The sequence below is a fragment of the Ammospiza nelsoni genome, chromosome 1, assembly GCF_027579445.1.
Source record: "Ammospiza nelsoni isolate bAmmNel1 chromosome 1, bAmmNel1.pri, whole genome shotgun sequence".
In the NCBI taxonomy this organism is placed as follows: domain Eukaryota; kingdom Metazoa; phylum Chordata; class Aves; order Passeriformes; family Passerellidae; genus Ammospiza; species Ammospiza nelsoni.
Genome location: NC_080633.1, coordinates 151843481 through 151862574, shown reverse-complemented (window position 1 = coordinate 151862574; position 19094 = coordinate 151843481). Strand labels below are relative to the sequence as shown.

The 19094-nt window shown below is 41.5% G+C and overlaps 1 protein-coding gene across 2 annotated transcripts in view; it reads left to right on the top strand.

Annotated features, from left to right (window-relative positions):
- The window catches only part of TSNARE1 (t-SNARE domain containing 1), a 472330-nt gene that overhangs the window by 94387 nt on the left and 358849 nt on the right, over nucleotides 1-19094 (top strand). For both annotated transcript variants that reach the window (XM_059478742.1, XM_059478733.1), the window contains exon 4: nucleotides 5773-5895. In XM_059478742.1, the coding sequence (XP_059334725.1) occupies nucleotides 5811-5895 (85 nt within the window). In that variant the 5' untranslated portion in view covers nucleotides 5773-5810. The remainder of the gene's footprint in view (nucleotides 1-5772; nucleotides 5896-19094) is intronic.

Genomic DNA, 19094 nt, shown 5'->3' with positions numbered 1-19094 from the left:
TGGCCAGCAGCTCCCCATCCCCTGTTGCTGCTCTCCTTTGTTCTTTCTACATTCAGGCCCCTGCAGTCAACCTAGATTGTGCAGAGCCTCATTTTCTTTGTTGAACATTCCTTCTGGTTTGTTAAGATTGTTCTGGAGGCTGGAGCTGTCACCTCACTCCCCTGTTGGGTGCTGTGTGTGCACTGGATGAGGATAAAGCCGGTTCCACCACCCAGCTCACTGCTCAAAATACTCATGGAGAGAGCAGAGCTTGATAGACACCACCCAGACTGTTCTTTGGGTAGGACAACAGTCCACTGGGAGTGTTTAATGGTGGAAGAGAGTAGTTTTAGATTAGGTATTAGAAAAAAATTCTTTACAGTGAAGGATCTGAGGCCCTGGCACAGGTTGGCCAGAGGAGCTGTGGCTGCCCCATCCCCGTAGTTGTTCAAGGCCAGGTTGGATGGGGCTTTGAGCAACCTGGTCCAGTGGAAGGTGTCCCTGCCCATGACAGGGGGTTGGAAGTAGAGGATTTTTAGGGCCCTTAAAACAGTTCTGTGATTCTATGATTTTCTACTTAAAAAGAAAAATAAATTGCTATACCTACTATCAATTTCTTTGGCCATGCAGACATGAGACCATAACAGGCACCCACTGTCTGCTAATTTCTATAAAGATTTGAAGCTTGGTTTGATATGACTTCTTGCCAGCTGTATAGTGGCTGGCAGTTCTGGTTTTCACCCTACTTTCAGTGGCTTTATTCCACTGTCTTTACAGGAAATTAGAAAAAAAAAAACCAAACTGGTGGATTTTGGATTTGCAATTTTCTTACCCTTTTCTCCACCGGTTTAGTAAATAGTCACAGTAAGGACCCTCCAGTCTGCCAGGAGGGCCATGAATGGCTCTGATGCTGTTTCAGGCATCACAGGAGGAGAATTGCAGAATCCCACAGGCAGGAAAGAACATCTGAAGGTCATCTTGTCCCACTCCCTCCTGAGAGCAGGGTCACCTGGAGCCGGTTTCTCTGGCACCTGGTCACTCAGGGCTTGAATATCCCCAAGGATGGGGACCCCACAGCCTCTCTGTGCAGCCTTATGGTGTTTGATGACTCTTACTATAAAAAAAAAAAACAAACACAAAATAAGCAAAAAAGCCACTCCAACCCCAAAACAAGCAGGTTTTTTTTTTTCTTTTTTGAAGTGGAATTTCCTGTATTTCAATCCCTCTTACCTCTTGTCCTGTTAAGACCATTAAGAGTCTGGCTCCATCATGTTTGCTTATTTCCATCAGATATTGAGACAGTTTAATACCACCACATCCTTCTCTTCTCCAGGGTGAAGAGCCCCAGCTCCCTCAGCCTTTCCTCATCCCATCCTTTCACCATCTTTATGGTCCCTCACTGGATTCTCTCCAATATGTCCATGTCTCTCCTCCTTTCCCACTTTTTTCCAGTATTGTCTGGAAATAAATGTTCCAGCTCATGTCTTTCTCAGCCAATCTCAACTTTAAATATAAATAAATTGTCTAAAGTGCTGTTGTGGTTGAATTCCAGCTGGCAAATAAGTTCCACACAGCCACTCCCTCCACAGTCCCCAGCAGGTTGATGGAAATGAAGTGGATGAGTAAAAGTGAGAAAGCTTGTAGGTTTAAATAAGAATGGTTTAATTATTGAGATGTAATAGTAAAATAATAATAGTTATTATTATCATTATTATTATCATTATTATTATTATTTATTCCATTATGAAATCTCACCTTTCATTCCCACCACTAATGCTGCTCATCCAAGTGTCTCTAAATGGAAACTGATGGATGTAGAGCTCTAAAATTGAATTTTGCCTGCATGGTTTTACTTGCCAATATCTTTCCCAGTCCAAGAGATATGGACAAACTCTTTCCTTGAAATCCTACATCCTGCTACTCTAGTCAGGCATGATTGGCTTGTATACAGGATATACAAAGCAAGTACCTAATTTCATTAAATTACAAATTCATGCCCCTTTTTAGTCTGGATTGGATGTGTTTATTTTTTTATTTGTATTTCAGTTGATGAGGATAAAGCTGTGATAAAAGGTTTTTTTCTTCTTTCTTATTCTTTTTTTTTTTTTCTGTGTCTAGTAGGTTAGGAAATGCTTGTTCCAATTTGTACAAACTGCCTTCACAGTAAATTGGACAAGTTTCCCTGAGGAGCAGTAGACAAAAGACTTGGGAAGTGCCATGGGGATGGGGAGGGAAATGCTTTTATTGCCAATCAAATTAAAGGCGTTTAGATCGGCTCTTAAATTTTCTTGTAAATATATTACTGTGGGGTAAGAATTTGGCTCCAGAGCTGTATGAATAAGGGGTATTTCAATAGCTTGGTAGGATGGGGTGGGAGGTGGCTGCTGCTAAAAAGGTTTGGTTAAGCTACAACAAAATATTTCATTTTCAATTCTTTCTATTTTTCCTCCCTTACAAGGAGAAAAAGCTTTAAAATGGAAACACGTCCTGAAAATGATAAATCAACATTAAACACTTGGAGTGCTCTAAAACCCCCCCTTCTCTCCCCCTTTCACACCACTCTGTTGGAGAAAAAATAGATGCATTCACTGTTTGCCAAAACAACACTTGCCCAGTTGTAATCAAGGCATTTTACAACAGGGTGGAGACTTTCCCTCCGTGTTTGATGTCTGTGGCCTTGGGGAAGTCATGGCAAGAAATGTTTCCACTTGCTTATCTCTAAAGAGAGAGGGTGAGTCAGGAAAAATCTGTGTACAGAGGCTGTTTTCAAGCTCTTTAGTTGTCCCAAATCCCTGCAGTGATCTTAAACTGTGGGAGAAAAAGAAAATATTCCTTATTTCTGCCCAAAAACTTTCTCATAACTGTCTTCCATGTGCCCATATTTTCCTGGGTAAATTTTGGATCTTGGGTTGCATTTTGTGATGAAGGTTGTGCTGGTAGTTCTGAGCTCACCTGAGACCTGGGAAAGCTGGGGTTTGTTCCCAAGTCCATCACAGACGAGTCTTGCAGGCTTTAGTGGTTGTGATCAAGAATTTCCACCAAGGCACCGCAGAATCACAGAATGGTTTGGGTAGGGAGAGACATCAAAGATCCTTTTCTTCCAGCCCCTCGCCATGGGCAGGGACACCTTCCACTATCCCAGGGTGCTCCAAGCCCTGTCCAACGTTGCCTTGGGTGCTTCCAGGGATGGGAGAGCCACAACTTCTCTGGAAAACTTGTTCCAGGGCCTCACCACCCTCTGAATATAGAATTTCTTCCAAATATCCAATCTAAACCTACTCGCAGTTCATAGCCATTACTCTTTGTCTTACCACTCCATGCCCTACTAAAAAGTCCCTCTCCACCTCTCTTGCAGACCCTCCTGAGCTACTGGAAGTTGCTCTAAGGTTTCCTGGTTAAAGTACAATTGTAGGGTGTATTTCATGGAACTCATGGTTTAAGTACAGTTGTAGGGTGTATTTCCATAGAACTCGTGGTTTAAGTACAATTGTAGGGTGTATTTCCATGGAACTCATGGTTAAGTACAATTGTAGGGTGTATTTCCATGGAACTCATGGTTAAGTACAATTGTAGGGTGTATTTCCATGGAGCTCGTGGTTTAAGTACAATTGTAGGGTGTATTTCATGGAGCTCATGGTTTAAGTACAATTGTAGGGTGTATTTCATGGAGCTCATGGTTTAAGTACAATTGTAGGGTGTACTTCCATGGAGCTCATGGTTGTGCAGCTTTGATGGATTGTTTTGCTGTTGAGTGTCTTGGTTTACAAGTTTGCCCCTTGCTTCCTCCTGTTTGTTCCATTTCCTGTCTCCTTCAAGCACACTCCAACACACACCTTCACCTTTTCTCTGACTGCTCAGGCTCTCACAGCTCAAATTCCACAAGTTTGGGCTGAAGGCTGTTTCCCTAAAATGAAGGATTTCTGCCCTGGGGGCACCTGCAGCCTGGGATGCCAATTATGTGTGTGCATGGCACACTGAGGCTGGCAGGGGAAGCTGCACTCTGGATTTTCTCCACTTTTAATGGATTTAGCTCCCAACCATTGCTCTGTCAAGGCAATTGCACTTTCATCCTCTTTTCATGTGTCTGGCCCAATTAAGGGAAGATGGTGAGTGATTTCTTTTGGTCCCAGAGTTCCGCTGTCTGGTGAATCTCAGCGCTGATTTTTTTTTTTTTTTTTTTTTTTTTTTGCTTGGTTTTGAAAGTCTGAAAGAAAAAAAAAAAAAAAGGAGAATGAAGTACAACAGGTGCCTGAGGCCATCAGGCTGTTCCCAGTACAGTGCAGAACTGGGATTTTCTGGTGCTTTGCTTTGCATGGAGGACAAACCAAAGGAATAGCAGCAAGTATAAGTATCAGTGCACCCCAAAATAGACTTTTCCTCAGATATCTGTCAATTAGGACATCATGTAACACCTGGTCATGTACCACAGAAAGTGGGAGGCCACTGCCAGCTCTCTGTCAGAGGGAAAATGTCTGGTCCAGAACATGAGAAATTTGAATATCCAAGCCCAGAATGAAGCATCACAGCTCATGTCATCCAGCCTAACACCCCAGCATTTTTCTCAGTGCAAGAAAGACATGGAACAGTTGGAGCAGGACCAGAGGAGCCACAAAATGATCAGAGAGATGAAGCAGCTCTGCTGTGAGGAAAGGCTGCACAGCTGGGGTTGTTCAGCCTGGAGAGGAGAAGGCTCTGGGGATTCCTTGATGCAATGTTTAATATAAGAAAGAAAAGGACAGACTTTTTAGCAGCACCTGTAGTGATAGCACAGTGGTTTTTAAGTAAGAAAAATGGTAGATACAGAGTAGTTATAATGAAGAATTTTAGTTTATGGTGAGGTGAGTAAAATACTGGAACTTCACTAGAAATATTTCAGACTAAAGTTGGACTGGATGACCTTTAAGGGTCCCTGCCAAGCCAAACCACTTTGATTTTGCCATCTCACCAAAAGTGTTGCTATTCTTGCAAGATTGTAACTTTTTTTTGTGGTAGAAACACCAGTCTGGGGTGGTTTTTTCATAGCCTTGGTGTAAGAAAGCAGCAGCTGGGTTTGGTCCTGCATAATTTCCCAGCTCATGCAGCACCTTTATCTCTTCTCCTCCTTTGCTGCCATCATCTCCATGCCTTTGAGCTGAACTATTTTGATACAAAAGCCCTGGACACTGTTGAAATGCTGGAGGATGTCTGGTGAGGCATTTCTGTGGATAAGGAGGAAGAAGTTGTCTTCCCCTGGTTGCTGCATTTATTTCATTCTGCTGCTGCTACCTCAGGCCTTGCAGATTTTTTTTTATTTTTTTTTTAAACCAGCAAGGCAAAATAAATCTGGCTCCAATATTTCTGCTGGAGGCCCAAGAGCTTATAACAGCAAACTATCTCTTTTGAGAGCTCATCAGGGCTGCAGTGTGATGGATAAACTCCAGCCAGCTGTGTACTGGTAATGATCCAGGAGACAGCATCACCTTTTTTTTGATCGAGTGTTTAAGTCTTTACCTTCCAGCTCAGGATCTCAAAGCATTTTGTGAACAGCAAGGAATTAAAAGTTGCCCTGAATCAGTGGAGAAAATGAGATGCAGGGAGGTCAAATGACTTGCTTGCTCTCAAAACCATTTGCAGTCCAGAACACCTGGATTTTAGTGCTTTTAATTTTTTTGCAGGTGGGCATCCTGAAGTTTGGAGATTGCTCTGTGTCTTTTATTTTCCTTCTCAGTCCTATTTTTTCCTTAGGCTACTGGGGTTTAACTGACTTTTAACAGGGCTGTGCCTGTTTGTTTTTTTTTTTTTTCTGTTTTTTAGGTTTGAAGTGCAATCCAGCATCCATCACTATCCAGAAAATGTCTTATGGATCCATTGATGGGAGTGGATTTGGGAGCAGGAACCCATTTGGAGGCCCTTCCAGACAAGGCTATCAACCTCTAGGTGAAGTATTGATCCCCTGCTGTAATTTATTCCACCTGAGGGCTGAAGTTTGACTTGCTCAGGTTCACTGTGGCTGCTGTGTAAATGTCACACCCTCACCAGGGGTCATTCCTGACACCGATTTTCAAAGGTGAAACCCAAACATTTGCATTTTGATCTGTGTGATTGAGGCCTGACCACGCTCAGAATTTGAGGCTGTGGCATGGGAGAGCAGCACTAATGAGAGTTTTGGAGGGAATTTTGGGGAACCAGAAGGAGAAATGCAGAATATTCCCTAAAGTGGCTTGTGTCTTTTGTCATCTCCCCATCACCTTTACAAGAAGTTTGTCTCAATGGTTGTTCTCAGGCTGGCAGATGGAGGGAGTGGATGAGAGGATGTACAAAATGCAGTGGGCTGTGCTTTGCCACAGGATAACTTTGATGTGGAAGCTGCTTGAATTTGGGAAACATGCTTTGATGTGGCAAACAGGATCAAAAACTCACTCAGGAAATGCTGAAACCTTAAACAGTGGCTTGAAAATGGCCCTGGATTCTCTCTTTGTGTTGTTTTTTTAAGCAGAGGCCAGACCAGCTCTAGGGTTGATCTGGGCTTATCTAGTCTGCCTTTGAGCAAGTATTTTTATCTGGAACTTATCCTTCATTTTGTTCCTGGATCTGGCTTGCTGTGGTAACAAGGGAAAAGGGTATCTTTTCCTTTTTTCACTAGGGAAGGACATCACCACACTCTCCACTAGCCTTTGATTTCAATACTCACTAACACAGCCTGATTTGGTGTTCATGTTTTGAGGGTTGCAAATGTTCTTTGGGAACATTTTTTTTGTTTCATAAATAGTGGTTCTCCCTGGATGGAAATATATATATTTTTTTAAAAAACAGAGGTTTCTCTTGGCTTTCTCTCTTCTTAGAAATTTGGGTTTAATTTTGATTTTTTCTTTCTTTGAATAGGAAGAAGGTATTGAAGTAAGTACGAGTTGTCTGTTCAGTTGTAAATAGTGATTTTTTTAGGCTATTCTGCAAGGCAAAATTAAAGGCATAAAAGCAAGGAAGAATGGGATACTTGGGCACAATCAAAGAACCGTAAGAAAACAGAATTGAAATGTGGATTAGACAAACAATGGATCTCTGTCGCAGACATTTCTCCACAGAAATCCTTCCTTTTGGATTTCTGTGTCTTCGGGAGGCCAGAGGCCCCCGAAGAGAAGGTAAACAATTATTATCAGCTGCTGTGGAATGCAATAGGATTCACCTTGATTGGCTCATTTTCTATGTTTATAATTAAGAGCCAATCACCAGTTCAAGCCAGGGGACTGAGTCCTTGGCCACAACTTTGTTGTGGGTTCTTTTCTATCTCTTCTTAGCTTAGCTAGCAGCTCTGCAAACCTCTCTCTATATTCTATTAGTATAGTAATAATGTATTATATATCATATATTAATAAATAAGCCTTCTGATCAAGATACAAGATTCACCGTCTCTCTCTCACCAGCAGCGGCCCACACAGGTCACTGTAATAGATCTCAATGCATTGTAGCTTCGATTAAAAAAAAAAACATAAAAAAAATGTTTATTGTGCTGTATGAATGAGCCTCTGTTTTTAATGCAAATTCACAGAATAACTCAAGACACTTGAAATCTTTAAATATTTGAAGACATCCCTTATTGTTCCCAGCTTGTCCTCAGCTTGGCAGCTGGAGCTGTGATGCTGAAGCCACCCTTAATGGGTTCAAAGAGGAGCTGGTGTGGAAAATTCAGTTATTTTGAAACTTCCACAGTGTGTTGTCTGCCCAGCAGAGCCTGTTGATGCTCTGGGTTATGGCTTAGACTTGAGAGCTGCTTTCCTCTCCAGGCTTGTGCACATCCTGTCTGGTGGCATTGCCATGGATGCATCTCCAGGATCCTTCATTGTGGATTTTCCCAACCAGCCAAAATTGGTTGGTCCCTTAGCTAAGCATCCATGTGGAAAAGATTGCAAGGGGAGGGACCTGTTTGCATTGGCCAAGGCTCCTTGGAGAAGTTTCCTTTCTCTGTGTCTCAGTCAGAAGTTTGTTCAACCTTGAGAAAAGAAGGTTTAGGGGAGACCTTTTCATTTTGTTCCAGCATTTAAAAGGTGGCTACAAATGACATGAAGATTCTCTTTTCACATGGCAAAGATGTGGAGTATTGGGTGCAGGTTACTCCTGGGGAGATTATCAGAGACTCAGACAAGAGGAAAATGTTTTGCAATGAGAGCAATCAGCCTTTAGAATAAGCTCCCCAGAGAAGTGGTGGATTCCATGTGACAGTGTTCACAGGGTCTGAGGGTGAGGGAAGAGACGAGGATCTCACTCCATGTTTCAGAAGGCTTGATTTATTATTTTATGATATATATTACATTAAAACTATACTAAAAGAATAGAAGAAAGGATTTCATCGGAAGGCTAGGTAAGAATAGAATAGCCAAGAATGATAACAAAGGTTTGTGGCTTGGCTCTCTGTCTGAGTCAGCTGGGCTGTGATTGGCCATTAATTAGAAACATCCAACATGGGCCAATCACAGATGCACCTGTTGCATTCCACAGCAGCAGATAATCATTGTTTACATTTTGTTCCTGAGGACTCTCAGCTTCTCAGGAAGAAAAATCCTAAGGAAAGGATTTTCCATAAAAGACGTCTGTGACAATTCCTGAATGCTTGACAATTTTAAAGTTCATCTGGATGGAGTGCTGGGCCATCTTGTCCAGGCTGTGCTTTTGCCAGGAGAGGTTGGATCAGATGATCCTTGAGGTTCCTTTCCAACTTGGCATCCAGTGATTCTGTTCCATGCTCATCTGAACCTGTGTCCCTTTGCCACAGAAGATGGACACTTTGGATACCTTTTGTCACAGCATCCCCAAATATTCCATTAATTAAGTGCCAGGAGAGGGTAATACAGCACTAATTATCTGCCTCCTGCTCCTGGACAATGGATGACTGGCTTGCTAAGAAAAATTGCCTTTTGTATTAGATCATGGTGTGGCTGGAACAAAGGAGCATGGCCTTCCCACCAGCATTTGTGTCTCTGCTCTCAGCAGGGACAGACCTTAATGGGAATGTTCTGTGTGTGCTTTAAACCTCTCCCTCTCTTTGTAGATAATAAATAAATCAAACCAGGTGTCCCTGCAGGTAAATGTCCAACAGTGGTCCAGTGATAATATTCAATATCCAACAGAAAACCCTGAGATACAGCAACAGTAAAGGTGTTGGGGGTGGAATTGCTTCATCTGTAATACAGAGAGCAAAAAAAAGAGGGCTCAGGTTTAGTTTGGTCTTGTTTAATGAGGGGTGATACTGCCATGGGGGTTTCCTCTGTGCTTATGCATCTGTTTGCCTTGGCTCTGCTTCTTCCATGCTCAATCCAAATGTGCAGCCAGGATGGGAAAGTTTAATTATTTGAAGGTGATCCCCTTGGCTCTAGGCTGGTGTGATGATGGATGGACTCAGAGCCCATCCTCAGGCCATGTGGAGGTTAATGCTGCTGACCAGCCTAATTAGGGAGATCCACAGACTCCATCTGCAGAGTTTGGGGAGGATCCTGAGGCAGTGATTTTGGAAATTTGGTTTGCCCTGCACACCTTGGTGTCAGAAAACTCTAGTTCAGACTCTGGTTTCGATGGTGGATATCCAGGATTTCTTGGGCAAAACAAAACCAAGGTTTTTTTTTTCAATATTATTATTTTAATATTGGCAGGTTTTAGGAGGAGGGAGAGAGAAGCTCAGCAGAGCTCAGATGTTCTGTGGCCTTAACCAAAGAGCACCCTAAGGTGTGTCACAAGCAGGATCACCAGCATTACCTGGAGTAAAGTACTTTGGGGGTTTGGTCGTCCCACAGCCACTGAGGGACAGCCAGGAGTGGCAGGAGGTGGCATAATCCATGTCCCTGCTTTGCAGCTGGGAGTTACAACCTCCTCCAGCAACATCTGCTTCTCATATCCTCATTCTGATGCCCAAAATCATTGTAAATCCATGTGTTCCCCTGTTTCTTTGTAGGAGTTTCTCTGGGCTTCATCTGGGCATTGGTGTTGCATGGACAAATTAGAAAGCAGGGTTGTTTTTTTTCTTTTTGCTTTTTGCTTTAAGTTTAAACCTGAGAAATGGAAAATATTGACTTAAAAATACTACTTTTTAAGCAATGTGACATGTCTAAGATAAACAGAGAGCAAACACTGTACAACAGTAGAGAACTCTGTATCCTCCTATGTGCAACCTGCACTCTCTACCATGCTCAACCTACCTTCCCAAAACCATCTTTTTGTGGGGAAAATGAACAAAACCTGCCTTACACGAGGAGGCATATAGGTCAGGGAATTTAAATAGCTTGGAATAAAATGCCACAAGACAGGAAATTTTTAGCACTGCTTTTATTAACCTTACTGTAACCTGGACATTAAATGCCAGCTCTGAAAAGGTAAGGTTAATTTCATATTCCAGCAGTGCATTGCTTCCAGGTGAGCTCAAGGGACTGCTGGGTAAGTGCTTAATTTGGCTGTGACTTCATTTAGACCATTTCCCCCTCAGTTTCTCCTGAAGATTTTGTGTGGGATTCTGGCCAGGGTTGTACTCAAGATATATCACACGTGAGTCTTTCTCCTGGTTGGATAAGGTTGGTTATCTTGGCACTGAACAGAATGAGATTGGTCCCTGCAAGTTGTCCTTGGCAGTGTTCTCTGGGTATAAATCACCTAATTATCATTTTAATACTTAGCAATTGTTAAATTATATTTTCTAACTTTTTTTTTTCTGGAATCAGGTCTATAATTTTCTTTCCCCTCCCATCTCTACCACTCACCTGCCTCTGTGCTGCACCAACCAGCCCTTGGGTGGAAAGTCATGTGCCAGTGGTGCCCCTGACTTGTCATGGAATTGTTTAGGTGGGAAAAGCCCTCTGAGATCCTCACATCCAGCAATTAACCCAGCACTGCCAGGTCTACCACTAAACCAAGTCCCCAAAATCTACACATCTTGTAAATCCCTGCAGGGATGGGGACACAGCCCCTTCCCTGCTCCAGGGCTTAACAGCACTTTAGGTGAAGAGTTTTTTTCCTAAATATCCAATACTCCTTACAGATGAACCACCCTTCTGTCCATTCCCATCCTATTTCCCTCTTTTTCTAGCAGTTCAGAAAAATGGTTTTTCTTTAAAAACACATCATGGAGTTCATGGTTGTCTCCAAGTTTGGCAGAGTCACAGAGCTCCTGTGCTCCATGGGAGGGGATGTTCAGATGATGGTGACTCCTTTGGTGGGGTGGGGCTGGCAGAAGCTCTGGTTTTGGGGCAAAACTCACTCAAAAGCTCAGGTAAAAACCAGCACCAAGGCCTGACTGTGGGAAATAGCAAAGGTAAGAAGATTTCTAGAAAGGTAGTCAATAAGCAACAAAGTTAAGAGAGTTTCTTTGTGCTTGTACCCAGAGGGGGAAATGTGGGAAATAGTAAAGGTAAGAAGATTTCCAGAAAGCTGTAAAAGCAGGCCTTAGAAACAGAAAGAACAGAAAACTTAGAGCTAGCTGCAGCTGCAAAGTCTGAAAGTAGAAAAAGTTACAATTGTACAGCAAGCAAGGCCATGAAACAATAGCTTGAGTTTTAGGCTTGGCTAAGATAGACCTTAATTCTGCAAAAAAATATACTTAATATACTTAGCAAGATAGTAGAAGGTTTTAAGCTTAATAATGAAGTATTGTGAATTGTTAATAGAAAGAATACAAGCAAGCATTGTGTGACTCAGGTGCATGTGTACTTTTAGTGATTGGCTAGAACAACTGTCTGTAAGCTTTAGCAATATGCTTTTGGCTGGAAAGTTTTTAAAATGCTCTGTAACAAGGAAATCTTTGGCTGCTGCTGGCAGGACGTGAGCTGCTGCCATCTTTCTATTGTCTCAACCATGTTATGAGGCTGATGCTGTAATAAAGCTCAAGGAAGGTGTCCCAACAGCCCCATCCCTTTGTGAAAAACCCCAACACACCTGAGCACCATGTGGGCTCACTGCAGCCCCAGGTCTGGTGCCAAACCGTGGGTAGGAATCCACTGCCAGCCCCACATCTCGAGGCTGCAAAGAGCTGAAGCACAGAACAAACTCCTGAGTACACAGGGAGTGCCCCTGGGGTTAATTTACACTGAGCAGGTGATTAATCCTGCTCTCTTGGGGTCTGAGAACTGCTTTGGTTTTGCACTGGTTTCTTAAATTAATTCCAGTACTTGGAATGCTTTGCTGAAAGGAATTGAAACCTGTGGTTATTGCAGTGAAAGGCATTGTCCAGGTCTGGTTATGGCAACACTGTCCAAAATGATGCATTTAAATGTCCTCAGGAAAGAGTGCTAGAAAGAGTTAAAAACAGTGAAAGAAAACAAGAATAAAATTGTTTATTTTTTGGGGGACGTTCAAAGCTATTATGCAATATTAAGAATGGTTTATTCAAAGGCTGAAGTCTCAAACTGAAGGGCTGGGCCAGATCACATTCAGTAATTCAAACAAACTGTCAAGTGTGGTATTACAGAATCATTAAAGTTCAAAAAGACCTCCAAGATCATCAAGTCCAAGCTTCAAAGAAGGAAGGACTGAAGATGTGACCTCCTGTAGCAGCTTTTCTCTGTCATGCTTAGATGGGTTCACAAACATTGCTCCAAGGTTTCCTCCTGGACTTATCTCTAATTTAGAAAGCTCTAAACAATAATAGGGCTTGTCAAATGCTGTGTAAAACATTTCTGAGGGTATTAATGATTGACTTGGCTTCTAAGTCTTGGGTCTCATTGTATTTTCTTGAATTTATGGTCCCACAGAAGTTGAGGAATTGGGTGTCATATTTAATAAATCTTTAGTGAAGTGCAAGTTAAAGTCTAAGTGCAATCAATAAAAAAAAATCATAATAAGATTATCTCTCTCACTAGGCAACCCCAAAAACATTTTTGTGGCATCTACAGAATTATTTCATATTGTTTCTCTGCTATTGTGAAAAACTTCCAAAAGTTATATGTTTATTTTGTTAGTCCATTTTCACTAGATTCAGAGGATCTTCTCTGCCTTGCATCCAGTTCTTGGAGATATTAGCAATGATTTAATGAATTAATAAGACTTAAATTAAGAAAACATATTAAAGAATAATGAACAGCATATTTTATAGCAAAAGGAATTGCCAGGAGAATTAATTTTCAAACACAGATTGACTTTGAAACTGTTTGTTTTGAAAACCTCTGCCCTATCCCTTTTGGCACTTTTAACATTATAATGAACGTTTTGCTATAATTTCAGTATTTCAGGAATTGGAAGTGATTATGCATTTATTTATATAACTAGCAAATCCATTGGAATAAATAAGTATTTTAATGAAATATGTGAGGGTGAGGTGACAACTTCTAGCAGGAAAAAAAAAAAACAAACAACAAAACCAACAAACCAATACAAAAACATCTTGAGTAAAATAAACTTTTTTTTTCTTTACAATTTTATTTGCTGGTCTTGGTTATCCAAAGCAATTTTAATGCAAACATATAAGACTCATACTGGCTGTCCCAGTCTTTGACAGAAAATCAAAAATGAAAGAGACTTACCTTTCCTTAGGCATTTCAGCTGGAAATGCATTTAAATAGCAGAACAGCTCAGAACAGCTTGCTTCATTTTCCACTCAATTACAGTGGAATTAGAAGTAGTTTAAGAAGATCCTCTGCCCAGAGCTGGCTTGTGTGCTAGAGGTGCCTTGGTAGGGAAAGCAAAACAGAATTTATGTTGCTGGTGAAAACTGTCCAGTGCAAAGTGTCCCTGCCCATTGCAGATGTTTGGAAGCAGATGTTTTGTAAGGTCCTTCCCAGCCCAGGCCATTCTGTGGTTCTGTGATTCCATGAATGTTCTTGTGGTCCCTTTACTTTCCCAATGCGTGCCCAGACCTGGGGCTGCCCTTCTGGGATGTCTTTCCACATGAGTGTATTTTCCTAAAGGAGAAGGGACTGCGCTGTGCTTCAGTTTCAGCTCCTGAAATGAATTTAGCTCAACATTTTTTTTCCTTCTGGCTGCGCTTTCAAAAGCTTTTCTTGGTTTTGGAGGCAGAGGGAAAAACATTTTATTATTTATTATAAAATAAAACTCAGCTACTGGCTCATTCAAACTTTGTACCAGCTCTTGTTTGAGCTGTTCAGACCTGGACAAGACATCAGTGATTTTAAACTGAAAGAGGGAAGGTTTAGATGAGATATGAGGAAGGAATTCTTCCCTGTGAGAGTGGGGAGGCCCTGGCACAGGGTGCCCAGAGAAGCTGTGGCTGCCCCATCCCTGGAAGTGTCCAAGGCAGGTGGGATGGGGCTTGGAGCACCCTCGGATAGTGGAAAGTGTTCCTGCCCATGGCAGGGAGTGGAACTGGATGATTTTTCAGGTCCCTTCCAATCCAAACCATTCTGTATTTCTGTGATTCTCTGAACAGTGCTTCCAAGATTATTTAATTCTGTAGATTGAATCCAATTGTGTGGCTTTGAAACTTCCTCAGTTTCTCAAGAGCACTTCTCTGGTCAGGAGAGCAGAGTGCTTCTCCAACAAGCCATAAGGGAGGGCTTGGCTCTGTTATGAAATTCCTGCAAGTGCTGCAAGTCTTCCTCAACATTTTCTACACCACTGGGCTTCCACCCTGTGCTTTGCATCCCGTTCTTTCCATCCTGGCACTACCCAATACTTGGATAGGATCTGCAGCCTGTTTTTCTTGATCTGTGCCTGCAAAAAAGTCCACCTGAAACAAGATACAGCTGAAACTGAGCAGTGGGATTGCTGCATGACCTTGTATGAACATCTGTCCATGTTTGCTGAGTGGGGATCCATGGGAAATAGGATGGGGCTGGAGCAGCCCTTCTGCAGCTGTTTGATTTTCCATCAGAGCTGTCTCTACCTGCACATCCCAGTGCTCCCCAGGGTCCAGCTGTGCCAGGCAGATGTGCTGCCAGGATGGTTTCATTCTGAAATCAGGGGTAGTGCAAATCAGAGCTTATTCCAGGTTTGCTGGAATATTTCCAGTGTCTGGTGTGGTGGCTGCATCCCGGTTTGGTTCATTGAGCTGTCTCCCCAGGGAGGAAGCAGAATCAGCATCCAGACAGGCTAAATACTCAAATACTCCAGCCAGCATTTTTTCCTGAGGTTCTGCAACTCCTTTCCTGCAATATTAGTAGCAGAAGTCCCAAACTTCACTGGAAAAGGTGGTGTCCAGAAACAGACTGCCATTTCTAACACAGCTTTATCCACTCCATGTTGTATTTCCTTATTGGGAAGATGCTGACACTTTTTATTGCCCTTATGGCTGCTAAAAGGTCTTTTTTTTTTTTCCTATTGCATTTTTGGATTTTTTATTAATGTGCTCATCAGGAAACCAAATGAGGTTGAAATTGAATTCAGCCTGGTCTGTCCTAGTTTGGATATCTATGTACAGTGATGCTCTCTCTCCTCCTCAATTGCTGTAATAACCCCAGTAAATTTGGGAGTGGAGATTCCTGGGCATTGGAGACAGAACTGCAATAGTTTTTGGCAGGAATTTGCTTTGTCCCAAAAATTCCCCAGGTGTGAATCAGACACTGGCACAGCTCAGATTCTTAGCCCAGGTGAGACTGTGCTACCTCACCCTGATCTTTGGCTGCAAACCAAACTTGATATTAACTGAATTGCTCCAAAATTACTTTTTCAGGTTTTTTTTTGCAGCTGCAGAATTTCCACTCAGGGTTTTGGCTGTGAAAGGGAACCAATCCAAAAAGTCTAAAACCTGGGATAAAGTTTAGGAAGGAAAAAACATCTCTGTTGCCTGTGCTGTTGTGATATGGACAATGGGTGCTGCAGGACATGCTGGGTGAAATGGAACTCTGCATGTTTCAGATGTTAAGATATTATTTTTATTAATAATATTTAAAGTAATAATAGATAAACCAACAAAATCTCTGTGTATAAATGCAGTTTTTAGCCTACCAAGTGTCTGATCTTTTGGAGAGCACATCCATGTCTTGGTCCCTCTGTCACTACACCATGGTGTGGCCAGGTGAAAATGTCTTAATTTCCCTGTTTTCTTGTTCCCTCCTATACTTAGTATTATCCAATTAATTAAATGTTTGAGGACATAGAATTTCTTAACTGAAATAATTTTCTAATTAGAAATAAAAGAATTTAGCATCCTCTCTGTGTGAGTGAATTTTCCTTTTTCTCTTTGAAAATGCAAGTGGAGTTTTACGGCATTATGTTCTGCCAAGAAAATGGGGATGGAGATTTATAGAGATACTGAAAAAAACCCACATATTTTAGTTTGGGACAAATTTGGAAGGGAACTTTTAAAGGGATGAATTTTTTAAAGAGCAAAATTTAGTAGCCTTTCCTTTCACTTGTTCGAGAGAAAAAGATTTATTTTGAGAGAAGTGTGAAAAACCTGTTTGTTTAATAAGCATTCATAAGCATTAAAAAATGAATACTATTAAACAATAAAACCTTTTGTTGTTTTGAAGAGATGGTAAACTCAGAAAGTCTTTTTATGGATTGCAGAGAGAGTATTTTTTGTGTGTGTAAAGCAAAGGAGAGCTCTTTTTCCTTTCCCTTTTGCTTTTAGAATCAGTCTTAAAGGTGCAGGCAGCATAAACAGAACAGATGAGGGTGAATACAATAAAGTCACCCTGGGACAACACAGTTGTGGATTTCTGTTCTGCAGCCCCACTCTAAGGATGTATTTATTTGCAGAACACACACAAATCTCACTTCTGTACATAATGGAAGGGTAGACACAGCTGACCCAAATACATATGACACACACACAATTTGGGTGGAGAGAAAAAAAAAAAAAGAAAAAAAAAAGGAATAAAGGTTTTATCCATGCTGTCAGTCCAGAAATATTATTTGTGAATATCTCTTCTTCCAGGTGATGTTGGCTTGGAGGCTGACACTGGCAGCTAGAAGTGGGCAGGGATTAAAGATCAGCAGGGGAAGGACTCGACAGATGTAGGCAGGTGGATTGGGGATTAGGGTGAATTAGTGTGGATGGAAAGCATTTAGGAGCAAGGAGGGGTTTTAAATTGGATGTTAGCATGTATGCATTGCAGATCTTCACAGAATTTCTCTGTTAGACTTGGATATTAATGGTTGGGATTTATGAGCGCATTCAGTGGCTGTTGGTGTGGAGAAGCAGCTTCAAGAGGTTCTGATATGTACAAGTGGATGTATAGGTGTTTGTAAAACAAATTTCCCATTATTTCTTAATCCCAAGCTGGAAAAATGTTTTGGGGATATCTCTGTGTTTCTCACCTTTTTTTCTGGCTGCTGAGGGTTGCAATGGGATGATGATACTATTATTTTTTCTTTATGAACACATGCTAAGTACGTTAAAAATTCTGTAATTCCTTCTAAAGCCAATATTTTTAGTGGAAATTAAGTTTGAATTGGTAGGCAGGTGATTCTTGGGACCTACAATGGGCTTTTTTACAGCTTATGTCCTATTTTCAGAATCTCTTTAAGGTCAGACCTCAGAGATCTCCAGGTACCTGATGATGCAGCTGTGAGAGTGGTAGTGGATCATCCAAGGTTCCCCTTTCTGCTCTGGAAGGATTTTAAGGATCTCTTGAAATTTCAACCAATGTGGTTTGGGGATTTTGTTTGTTTTGTTGGTTTTTTGGGGGAATTTTTTGGGGGGTTTGGGGCGTTTTTTTGGTTTTTTGGGTTTTTTTTTGTTTAGGTTTTGGTTTTAGGTTTTTTGGATTTTTTTTTTTTTTGCATCCAGTCAAACCTGATTGCTCCTAAATCCCTTGGTGCCCAGCAATGTGCTAAAGTGGAATATTTCCCATGGATACTTCTGCGTGTTTTGCCATTCCTTGCTTTGAAATCTTTGCTGAAGAGATTTGGGAGTGGATTTTCAGAAAGACAAAGAATATTCCATACATGTGAATGCACAGGGCATTATTTGGTTAGCTGGGGAATTTTATTTTATTCTTTTTTCTCTAAATGCTCTTCTCAGGTCCTTAGTGGGGAGCAGAAGAATGAAGAGCTGATCACAACCACGCTGCATAAAATACAATGTTCTCTATTCCTTCTCCTCTCCTAACAGAGATACAGAAATGGAAACAGGGATACAGCTGGCAAAGTAGAGGGACGAAGTTATGTAAAGAACGTTTTTTGAAGTCACAAATCCCTCTGAAGATTTTTAAAGTCATAAATCCACCTTCTGGGGCTGGGAATAGCACTGGACTTGAACTTGGCATGTAAAACAGGTCTGTTGCATATGAAGCTGTGTGGAAGCAAGACCACTGGGAACCATCCCATTCTCCCCTAAAAAAGAGGTTTTGAAGGGAAAAACCAATCCTGGGAGTCTGGAAATTTCAGACCTCCTATACTTTTCCACCTGTGTGGAGGCAACCAAAGTGATGGGCTGAGCAAAGTAAGATTTCTGTATCACTTTCTCCCACTCGTTCCTCTGAGTTCTTTATTATTATTATTTTCACTTCTGCAAGATGGTGTTAAGCAGAGATTTAGAAAGAGAGTTTGCTGTAAAATACAGGTTTGCAAAGAACTTGGGTTTATGACAAAATGCAGCAAAAAAAACCCTTTTATTGCACTCCTGTAGTAGTCATTTTTCGTAGATTTATTTCAGGTACTGCAGGAGTTAACCAGGTGGGGAAGGAGGAGATGTCAGCTGATCTTCCTGAAGTGCTTTCCCAGCCAGACTGCAGCCAGATGGTTGGGACTTTGAACAATACACAGATAATTCCAAGCCAGGATCTAACAACAATAAATTCACTAAAAAAAAAATATACACGATGTGTATACCTGGGGGGAATGGATGTGCAGTGTGTGTGGGGGTTTTTTGAAATGTAATTTGGAGGTTTCTGTCATATTTGGAGGTTTCTGTCATTTCATACCTCTCCTGTTATAGTCTTACTGCTCAACCAAAGTGCTGTTGATTCATACTTTTAAATTTTGGTTCTGTTAACACAATTTCAGTATTTTCAGTTATTTTTCTTTTTTTTTTCTCAGCTTCCTGGGGTTTTCACATTTATTGCTCATTAGTGAAGAAGAAACCAGGCCATATTTACATCCTGACAGGGAGAAAAAGTTCATGTTTATGTACAATAAGAAAATAGCCACTGTGGCAAACAAGAGCTTCCTTTTGGGAGATTGAAATTCCTGGAGATCAGAGAGGTTGGGCCACTTTCTATTTGGGGGATACCTGGCACCCTCTGGTCCCACTATATGAGGGA